Source organism: Genypterus blacodes, unplaced genomic scaffold (assembly GCF_046128005.1).
Source record: "Genypterus blacodes isolate CSIRO-AG114 ecotype Tasmania unplaced genomic scaffold, CSIRO-AGI_Gbla_v1 ptg000438l_1, whole genome shotgun sequence".
NCBI classification, from domain to species: Eukaryota; Metazoa; Chordata; class Actinopteri; order Ophidiiformes; family Ophidiidae; genus Genypterus; species Genypterus blacodes.
In genome coordinates, this window is record NW_027467208.1 from 471,015 (window position 1) to 482,261 (window position 11,247).

General features: G+C 45.1%; 1 protein-coding gene across 1 annotated transcript in view; it reads left to right on the forward strand.

Moving 5' to 3' along the window:
• The window catches only part of pvrl2l (PVR cell adhesion molecule related 2 like), a 198,257-nt gene extending 187,215 nt beyond the window's left edge, over positions 1-11,042 (forward strand). Inside the window, exons 7-10 of the mRNA XM_076139149.1 lie at positions 8,315-8,441; positions 8,925-8,982; positions 9,817-9,912; positions 10,572-11,042. Coding sequence (XP_075995264.1) covers positions 8,315-8,441; positions 8,925-8,982; positions 9,817-9,912; positions 10,572-10,778 — 488 coding nt within the window. The 3' untranslated portion in view covers positions 10,779-11,042. The remainder of the gene's footprint in view (positions 1-8,314; positions 8,442-8,924; positions 8,983-9,816; positions 9,913-10,571) is intronic.
• Positions 11,043-11,247: the final 205 nt, after the last annotated feature.

An 11,247-nucleotide genomic window follows, 5' to 3' on the forward strand; every position in this document is an offset into this window, starting at 1 on the left:
CTCTCCCCTCCCTCCCCCCTCTGCCCTGCTCTTCAGGCCATTACCGGGTTCTGCGACTGGGGCGAAAATTGCACGGATGCCAAATTTCTCCTCTCACCCACCCACACACACACAGGAGCCATTTTCCCGTCCTCTCCTTTATTTTGCATAGGTATTGACCCAGAGGCTTAACCCTCTCAACTGTGCCGCCTCGCCACCTGCTATTGAGCGCCAAATTGACTCTAGAGTTTTTTCACCGGGGGGCAGAAAGGATGGACGGCAGACGGATGGATGGATGCTCACTTGGCAAACAGCGAGTCAGATATTCACTTTGACTCCTGGTGTGATCTCATTATTGGCTTGAGGTGTAATCAGGATCCAGCCTTCTTCCGTCTGGGCCACTTAGACTAACATTTAATTTAAAGTAATCACCTGCAGGATTTTCATATCAACAAATGTTCATTTTGTTAGCGCTGATTGAGCCGTAATTAAATCCGTAAGCGTTTTCCAAAGGCTTTGCTTTTCTAAACACCTTAGAAAAAACATCCATTTCATGAGCCGCTGGTTAAACAGTACTTGACAGAGTTCAGATTTCTGCTTCAATAAGATCTCGGGTGAGAAACGAGAGGAAAAAACACCAAGCGAGACCTTCAACAGCCGCATCCCAATGCATCCAAGCCTGTTTGTCTGTGTTAATGATGGAAAACATGAACGTGGCTCCATGTGATATGAAAGTCTCCACGAGCCTTCAGCTGCTTTTCACTCGTTATGGTTTCACAGCTGCACATTTACTGTATAGATCTTTACCAAGCTGACTTATTATACATGCTGGCAGCCTCATTAATGCCTGATAGGACTCATGTCTAGGGAGGCAGTTGCTCAGTGGGTAGGGCTTCCGCTTGGTTCGAGTCTCTGCCGAGGTGCCCCTGAGCAAGGCACCGAACCCTCAATTGCTCCCCCCTCTGGATGTCGCTTTGGATAAAAGCATCTGCTAAATGATCGTCTCCCCAGCACCTGCTACTGATATCTAATCAATCTAAAACAGCTAGTTATCTCATTTCTCTGACTTCTAGAAATCAGTTTCCCCAAACTACAAGAGTCAGATCCTAAGTGTCGGATCGCACAAAATGTAGATCATTCGGGCCGTTAATCAATCTGTGTGACCGGCCCAAATCCAGGCCGACTCAGTCTGCGATTGGAGTCCGACTCAGGGGTTAAACTAACTCCCAGAGTTTCTGCTGGAGTTAAACTCTTCGTCATCTGAGGACCAAAGCACAACTGAAAAAGGTTTTGTCCTCAAATCCATCAGGTGGAAACGAACACGACCTCCAGTTTAATCTGGGTCGTGTTTTTGGTTCCAACACCAGATTCTACTCTTCGACGTGCGAGTGCTACACACACACACACACACACACATCCTCTCTATCTCTCTGTGGATGACCTAGTTTGATCCTCAATGGTTTGGGGGCCTGTCTGTCTCAAAGATAAACTCATTTGCTCTGGATCATTTACAGAGCGATGCCATTTCACTCCTCTCCGCTCCGAGTGCTATTTGGGGAAGCAAGCAGCAGAATGTGTTGCCGAGTGTGTGTGCACGCGCGTATCTGTGTGTGTGTTCAATTGTGTGTAATATGTGTTTTAATCTGTTAAGTGGGAGGCATATGGGGAGGGAAGAGACACAAAACAAGAAAAAACCAAACAACACGTGAAGCTGTCATGAAATGAAAGTGGATCTCTGGCTGCAGATAAGGTTGTGAAGTGTTGCATATCTAAAGATATCTGTCACACAAACACACACACTGATGTCTCCAAAAAGGTCACGCTGTGCTGCTTGTGCCTCTCTTTTTGTGTTGAGTGTTGAGAGTGTGTTTGCTCCAGCCTGCGATGGGATTTTGAAGATCCCATCAGGCCTGCTCTCTGTTATTGACACACATAAGTGCACGAGGGTGTGTGTATGTGTGTGTGTTGTGTCACTCGGCGTGCTGCTGATACATTGTGCGGCGTAACCGAAAAGCTGTGTGTTGGACGGCTCCTCTCTGGTGAAATGCCAGCTCGTCCCAATCTCAGAGGGCTAATTACACTGAGTGCATAATACAGTGATGGATCTGCTCTGGAATTATTGATGATTCTTCCAGTGTCCTCATTCCTGCCAGCCAAGCCATCATCTGAGAAGTCCTCAATTGGCAAATCGTTTCTGATCCTTGTCCAACCTTTCCACTTATGAGAGAACAGTTTTCATACTGCAATCAGAACCTGAACATCATGACTGAATTTTAGATCATAATTACAATTTCTGGCTTCAAACGCCTTTGTAGCTCCATTGAAAACATCTCAACTATCATTTTATGATGCAGAGAATAAAGATAACAAACACTAAACAACATCACTGACTCAGAACATGAAGGACTCAACGTCACTTTAAAATTAGGAGATGTACAGTTTATATACGTAGGTTTACATTTAATCGCCTATTTTCAAACCTGTGTGATGCTTTGCGATATTTTCCTCTGTGCACACTGAGTGAAAACTGGCCGCTCTTCACGCTGTCAATAGGATGAACTTTGATACTCGTGACTGCAGTATATGACTTTATAAATAAGAGCATAAATATGTCTCCTTTAAAGGTGCTTTAAGGGTTAACTTCCCTCTATATGATGGAGGTCGCCAAAGAAAAGCCCAGGAACTAAACACACATGACATAATGTAACAGAAGGAAAGGTGATGTCACAGTAAAGACTATTACACTGGGAGAAACGCTATCTTAGATTATTATGAACGGTTTCTTGGCGATTTGAAAACAAGTAAACATGAATTTTTCCCCGGCGCAGGTTTAGGAATGATGACTTTTGAGGCATTAGTATCACGAAACTGAGTGGATTAGAAGAAAACAGTGGATTTGTAATGAAAGCAGGTGAAATATTTGAAAATCTCTTAAGAAAAAAATTGATATCTAGCGACTTATTGACGGGGAGACTTTGATTCAGTGACGCAGATCGTTGTCAGTACGTCGCCGCCCTCCGCACGTCGGGCCTTCCTCCTGAAGTGTCTCACCAGAGGGATTAGAGAAGCTTTGAGCCGCTGAGATTCTAATCATTCCTTTTGATTCATCATAATTGCTGACTGATTGCAGCCATTTCTCTGCACTCGTAATTTCGCCGTCTTTGTCGCTCCTGACGGCTGCACGCCACTCTCCTACTTATGGTATGATTTGTGTTTTTATATTTACTGTGTGTGTGTTTGTGTGTGTGTGTGGGTGGGTGTGTGTGTGTGTGTGTGTTACACCGAAGATCTGCATGGCAATTTGTCTTTTCGTCAATATGTTTATTTGTTTTGTTTTGTTTTTTTTGAAGCAAGGACAGAGCGACAGGGCCGCTCGCTCACGTCACAGCGTGTGGGAGGGCGGGCGAGCGAGAGAGGACCATGGGAAGTGACAAGAGTCGCTGTGAGAGAGAAGACAGTAAAGTGGTAGAGAGAGTGTGTGTTGACTGCGGGCGTACGGAGTGCTGGAGTGTGGAGGGAGGGGGAGGGACGAGGATGTGAAAGAGAGAGAGAGAGAGAGAGAGACGGCGAGTGTGTGCGTTGTTGTTTCAGTGTCACTCATGGCTTCCCTGGGGAGTCGTCAGACCTTTAAAACCTCTTCTGTTCTTCAGTCCGCTAACACCTCCATCATCCGTCCTCCTCCTCCTCCTCTTCCTCCCTCGTTTATCCGCCCTCATCCCTCCATCCTCTAAGCCTTTCGCTCTTCACTCCATCCTCACTCTCTCACCTCAGGATCATCCCTGTCCTCCTCCCTTCTTTCCTTCCTCCCTCTGGTTTAACCCCCCCTCCTCCCTCTCTCTCTCTCCCAGGTGCTTCACTTCTCCTTTCTCCTCTCCTCCCTTCCTCCCGCAGTCTCTCCATCACAGGTTTCTATTTATAAGGTGACTTACTGTATACGAGCAAGTGCAGCATCGCCAAATTCAGAGGCTTTATTTGAACCATAAATATCACTTACATCCTGCTGCTGCATCATAGCTACGTCTTTTTACACTTTTTGACACATTTAGTGCCATTTTGCAAAGTATTTCATCTTCAATGCCACACTATATTTCTTTTCATAGGTGAGCTTTTCCTTAGAAAAAAAATAAAAAGAATAGCATCCGGAGGAGGCGGCCACTGAGCCGGCTGAATGTAGAAACACTCTTCTTCCTGGAGGAGGAGGAGGAGGAGGAGTGGGATGCTTACAGATGCAGCATTACAGGCACATTTAACGCTCACCAGAGATCAGATGTGGCCCTTTGCGTATCTAATTCCACATTCTGAGGTAGAAAATCAGAGAAGAGTGTTGTCCCATGTCTGCTGCACCTGAAGGGTGAAGCCCCTGTGTCATTTCATTGGTTGTCACGGTGACAACACCCGCTTTTGTATTCTACACCTTCTTAATGATTTTTTATGCTTTATGCTTTATGCTCTCTGCCAGTTCCTTGAGAGAGATATGGAATTACTAAGTAGCCATGACCCGATTCTCATTCAGCTGCATTGAAACCTTTATGATGCTGAGACTGACCACACCTGAATGAAGACTAAACACAGCTGGACTATCTGACCTGTGATCACGCATATGAGCATCATATCCATTCATCCCTCAATTAATCCATTAGTTTTCCACCTCTTATGTGACTCAGTGTCACCGTGGCAACAGGCAAAGCCTAGTAGCCCAGATGTCCCTGACGCTGGCCAAGTTTTCCCAGGGAATCTCATTTTTCCTATAATCCCTCCATCATACTGGGGGTCTGCCCCATGGGGTCCCACGTGTGGGGAATATATGGTAACAACAAGAATACATTTCAAGTACTTCCCTAAGTGGATTTTAACCCCCGCGTTTAACGTTGGCTTAAGATGCACGGGCTGTGGCTCCGGTGTCTTGAGCTGGATTGAGTTACTCACACTGAGTGAGATATAAAACAACAATGGCTGCCGTGGGAACAGGCACAATGGGCTTGAATTCCTCAAATGTCAACTTTAGAAAGCCGCCGTCGTGTTGTGCAGGTGTGTAAGGATCCATCAGTGGGAGAGAACTAGTGTCTGTGACAGCGTTCTCTCCCAGCAAAGCAGTGTGTTTTCAGCCCCGGTGTGTGTCGGGCAGTGATTGTTAAGTGCACGCCTTGGGCACGGCGTGTTCCTCTCTCATGGCTAATGCAGCCCACACAATGCAGCATTTGATATAAGGGAGTAATGGAGCGCTTTAGACAAGGATAGCTGTTTCAATTTCATTCAAATTGCATGTGATATACAGTAGCAATTTCTTACCACTTGAGTGCCATTTAGATAATGGCATTATATCTGCAGATTTGGGTGTTTATCCACCGAGCAGGGAGTGAGAGATAGGCAAGAAGGGAGAGAGAGGGGAAGAGAGGGAGAGAGAGAGAGAGAGAGAGATGGAGAGGGAGGGAGAGGCACAGGAAGGAGGGAGAGGGGGGGGGGGAGGGAGAGAGGGAGAGGGGGGAGAGAGGGAAGGAGAGAGAGGGAGAGGGAGGGAGGGAGGGAGGGAGGGAGGGAGAGAGAGAGAGAGGGAGAGGGAGGGAGAGAGAGCGAGAGATGTAGAGGGAAGGGGAGAGAGAGGGAGGGGGAAAGAGAGCGAGAGAGAGAGAGAGAGAGAGAGAGTGGGGTGGGGAGAGAGAGAGAGAGAGAGAGTGGGGTGGAGAGAGAGAGGGAGAGAGAGAGAGAGAGAGAGAGAGAGAGTCTGTGTGAGCCACTGTATTCCCACCCACTCAGTTTTAGATCTCAGTGTTATGAAGCCCAGGCTATTGATTTTTCAGCATAAATGTTTGATCATTTATATAAATATTCTACAAGTCCAGCAGGAGCCACACTGACTCACTAATGAGGAAAGCAAGATGTGGTTTAGATTAAAGATGGAATCTAATGGATGGAGGTGAAGGAGAGAGAAAGAGTCTCACATAATGGATTAATGCTGCCTGTGTGTGTGTGTGTGTGTGTGTGTGTGTGTGTGTGTGGTGTGTGTGTGTGTGTGTGTGTGTGTGTGTGTGTGTGTGTGTGTGTTGTGTGTCTGTCTGTCTGTCTGTCTGTCTGTCTGTCTGTCTGTCTGTCTGTGTGTGTGTGTGTGTGTGTGTGGCACAAAGTGGATTCTGATATTGAACCAGTATGACTGTATTAACTATGCAGTAGAGATCCAAACTTTGCTCTGGACTCTTCAGCTGCTTTGTTTTGGTTTGGTTTATAACCATAAAAGTCTTAAAATCAGCTTTGGTTTCATTCAGATCCTGAAAGTCTGCAGACTCATGTTTGCTGACACGACAACACTACTAAGAGAGAGAAGAATCTAGTTCTTCCAGACAAATTAGATTTAATTCAGGCTTCTATTGCGGTGGAATTATGGAGTAAAGCGAGGTTTCATTTGTTGACAGTAAACTCTGGTGCTCTTCATGCTCACAGAGGAGGAAGATGAAGGCTCCATACTGTCACTCACTCTGTTTACATTTGTTTTATGTTCTCCTCATCAGCTTTTCTACATTATTGCTATGGAATATAGTATTATGGGATGAAATGAAACAGCAGTGGGGCTTGCTTGCAGCTAATCCCACACACACACACTCCCCCACACACACACACACACACACACACACACACACAGGTTTGCTCTTGCTTTTCATACAGCAACAAAACTCATTGTTTATTGAGAAGGCAGTATGTTATCTACCGCTAACAGTGGTAAACATTGCCAGTGTAAACTTTGATAACACGCGGCAACACATCCAATGTGCTGACAGGAGCACACACACACACACACACACACCTGCGCTCTCATTGTGCTGCTGATTGCTTCAGTTGATATGATTTGTGTGTGTGTTTTGGTGAATTTCCAGCTGCACAGAAAGACCATACACACACACACACACACACACACACACACACACACACACACACAACCCTCCCTCAGCTTTCCTTGGACCCATCTCTCCTAGCCTCTTGCCTCGCTTCGCTCTCCACTACCTGGCATCCTCCTTCTTCCATTTCCTTTCTCCTCTCAGCATCTCTCCCGCTCTCTTTCTCTCTCGCTCTCTCTCTCTCTCTTCTCTACTCCCTCTATTCTAGCCCCTCCCTACCTCCCACCCAGTCACATTTTTGATTGCGGTTTAATTGAGACCTGCTCCCTCTTGTGCCTGTCACCATTCTGGCAGACGTGGTAACACACACACACACACACACACACACACACACACACACACACACACACACACACACACACACACACCAGGCATAGCTGCTTCTTTCCCCGTGGAAATACTCACATATGAATATGCGAGACCCACTTATCCTTCATGAGCATTCTGTCAGTTCACTCCTTCCCTCCATCCATCCATTCACCCAAACAATCACTGATTCACTCTTCCTCCAGCTCGCCTTACACACAGAACACACCGCCACCTGCTGGCAAGAAGAGGGAATGCAGGAAACGTATTTATTTCTTTATTTACTGATGAGGTCCATGATGCCTTCCAGAGGACACATGCAGAGCGAGACTAATCATGATTTAATACTTATTAATAATACTTAGGATGGATCTGGAAGATGAATGTCACTGTTTGTTGTTCAGAAGCTATTAGGTTTGTAGGACGAAGCAGATATTCCATGTAACTGATTCATCCTTATGAAGCATCTACATGTTTAATCCAGCTTGATCCAGCTTTCCAGTTTTCTTCCTCCTTTTCTGACATAAACTGAACCAGATTTCAACAAATAGACCAACCAGGATAGTAACCAGGATAGGAAACAAGTCCACCCTCATGTTATTGTCCATGTAGTCTTCTTCTCACAGTCATGAGGCTTTTACCAACCTCCACTCATCATAAACAGCTTCTGAATTGACGATAGCTTGGCGAGGTTGCTGGTTCGAGTCTCAGCTGATGCCCTGACACACAGCTCGGTGTCTCTCATAAGCATCAGTGTCTGATATTCAGCTTTCAACCGCTTTCATTTTCACCCAAAGCCATATTTAATTCCTCTGTGTTTACATGGCCGGGCCTCATAATAACGCACTGAACGCTGAACGGAAATGGAATTGAAACTTGACATTTGATTACCAGCATTTCATTTTTATTTCCTCCGGGCTTTTCTTTCTGCTCATATTTCTTTTTTTTCCCTACATATTTGCTCCAGTTAATAGTGAAATAGTGCTGACTCTCCACCAGCTTATTATATTCTACAGCCACAGAACACAACACATCGGCACAAATAAAGCAATATTACAATATGAAGTGCAGGTGCAGCGGTCGGCCACTTGTAATTGAATGAAGTGTTAATAAACGTCCCTCTGCCTCTCTCTCGCCCGCAGAGGAGGAGAAAAGCATCGCCGAGCCACAGACGGGCGCCATCGTTGGCAGCATCCTCGGCGCCCTCATCTTCATCGCTCTCGTCATCGGCATCGTGTTCTTCATCCGCAAGCGGCAGGACGGCGGAGAGTAAGTCCTCATTAGCCAACCTGCATCTGTTTCATCATTTATTAAACCTTCTGAGGTTGATTATTAATCTCCCACACTGGAGGCCTGGGCTCATTAGACCATGTGAGTTGTCATGGAGAAGCTCACTACAGTTAACCAAGTGACAAATCCTGACCTGGAGTTTGAAGTAAGTTACTTTCAGCTCCAAAACTGCCTCCCACCATCTTCACTTTTGCTGTAAATAGTTGTTTATTCAACTTTTAAGGAGCGGTTTCCCTTCTGAGGCTCACAGGAGCAGAAGCAGATCCTGTAAATCAATAAGTCCAGTTGGTATCTGCAGCTTTGTGGTGTCGTCCACTTCCTCTACTTGCTGACTCCTCTAATGGTCTTGTGTCGTATAGGAGCCGATGCATTTACTGTACATTCTGGAAGCACTTAGCTCCTCCAGATAAACTGATGATCAGCTGGATTTAATGTGTAAAATTCTGTCTCCCGTCCAATCAGGGGTCCTCCCAAACACAAGCCGCCTCCCCCTGTCAAGGCAGGAAGCTCAACAGAGATGGTGAGTGGCCGACATGTTTGAGATCAATCTACACTGTCATGAACATCATACTTGATATATACACAAACACACTCACGCAGAGAGTCCATTTGGTTGGTGGTAATGGGGCTAATGGCTATTGATTGGAGACAGGACTGAGCTTATGTGTGTCAAAATAATTAGTTTGGTTTGTAAAGAGGTCCATTAGAGCACTCCACTCTTCCTCCTCCTCCTCCTCCTCCTCCTCCTCTTCGCCACCCTCCTCTTTTCATTTGACTCTATTCACTGTAGAGCTGATCTCATTTCTTCTCTGTGGACCACATTACGTAATGAGAACCAAACTTTGCAATTTTAAGTTGATTGACTGTTTAAGAAAATGTCTAAATAAGAACTAATCCAGACTGCAATCACAGCAAAACGGCCCCAAACTTTCACATAAGTTAAAGTTTTGCAAGCAATTATTATGACATCAGAGGTAGAAGTAAATATGTGTTAGTAAAATGAGCGCTGGTATCTAAACCAGTGATTGTGAAGGTTTGCTGATCATCTGGAACCTGTTGGTGTTTCAATAACAAGCTCACACATTTCACAGTTTGTAATGATATTGTGAACATTTTGTGTGTAAGGAAAATACAAGATCCAGAAAAATCTTTCTTTCAGGTCAAATCTTTGATTCAGTGATTGAGAAGAGGGTTTATATAATAGTGAACATTTAGTAGATGTGTATAATACCACTTATAGAGATTGTGGTCTTAATGATCTTCTCTTCTCCCCTCTCCTCTCCTCTCCACTCCTCTTCTCTTCTTTTCTCTTCTCTTCTCTTCTCTTCTCTTCTCTTCTCTTCTCTTCTCTTAGCTGACTAAGCCTTCAGGTCCTCCCATGGCCACAGAGACGGCGCCTCTCAGCCCTGGAGACGTTTACTACGAGACCACCGGAGGAGAGCCAGTCACGGTAACACACACACACACACACACACACACACACACACACACACACACACACACAATCAAAACCCCCACACAGCCAGCTCCATATGTGTTTGAACAGCTACACACTGTTTGATTGTTACTCACTTACTCAGTACAAATCAATCAAACATTGACCCAAAAAAGTCAACTATTATCTTAGATGCTCTTTTTATTATTGGTTATATTATTAACTACTTCAGGGAGAGAAGACTCTTCACGTGATGAGTCATATTAATTAGTACAAAGTCATGACAAGTGTTTTTGGATGAAACGTTTTGCTCGAAATTGCAAGGATTTGAATTGCAAGGCTCATTATTTCCAGCTTTTTCAAATCTGACAGAATTGTTAAAGGAGAAGTCTGGTGTGAGTTTTGCCCGGATACATCCTCACTTATCCAAAAGTTCTTATTTCTCTGCTCCATGATGACACACATATGATGACCACTAGTGTTGATGATCGATTTAAATACACTTCCAGAAATGTAAAAATGAAGGGAAATGCTGTTTATTATGCAGCAAAGTCTCAAAGTCAGTTTAAAGGCAATAGATCATAAAATGGATGAGAAAATGTTATGAAATGCTGCCAAACATCAATACAATCACAAAGCTCTGGAGGATCCTGAGGTTCTGTTTAACGTTGCAGAATTTGGACGACGACAACATAGGCGGCGGAGCGCTGAACGGCGGCGCCCCCCTGGACGACTCGGCTAAGTACGACAAAGTCAACGAACTCAAAGACCACGGCGGCGACGGTCACCACGGCAACGACTTGGATCCGTCCAGACACGAGGCGCCGGCGGCCAACATCGCGCGCGGGGAGAGCTTCGTGTCTTCCCCCATGTACGTGTAGCCGACACGCGGCCCTACGACGATCAAGCAGACGAGCTCCAGGTCACCGACAAATTAGCATGAGAAGCAAAAGCGAGCACCATAAATTTACCACTAGAAAGACACATTTAATGTACGTTTTCACATTTTACATGGTGTATCTGGTTAGTTTGAGTGGGTGTTTCTTTACGGCACTCCATGACGGGGTTACTGTGGGTTCTTCACATTTGTCCATGAAATCAACTATTTAGTCACGTGAACAATCTGTTTTTGTTTATTTTTGAAACGTGGGCACTGACTCACATGAAGCGTTAACGTTCAAAATCACTGCTAAAATACAAGAAACACACACAAAAAATATCAAAGCAACATTCCAGTGCAAGTTTAAGATGTTCACTTAGTTTATGATCGCCGGAAAACTCATCTTCTTCTTCTTCTTCTTCTTCTTCTTCTGATGTGAATGGTTTATAACGAGGCGGACTTAGACAGAA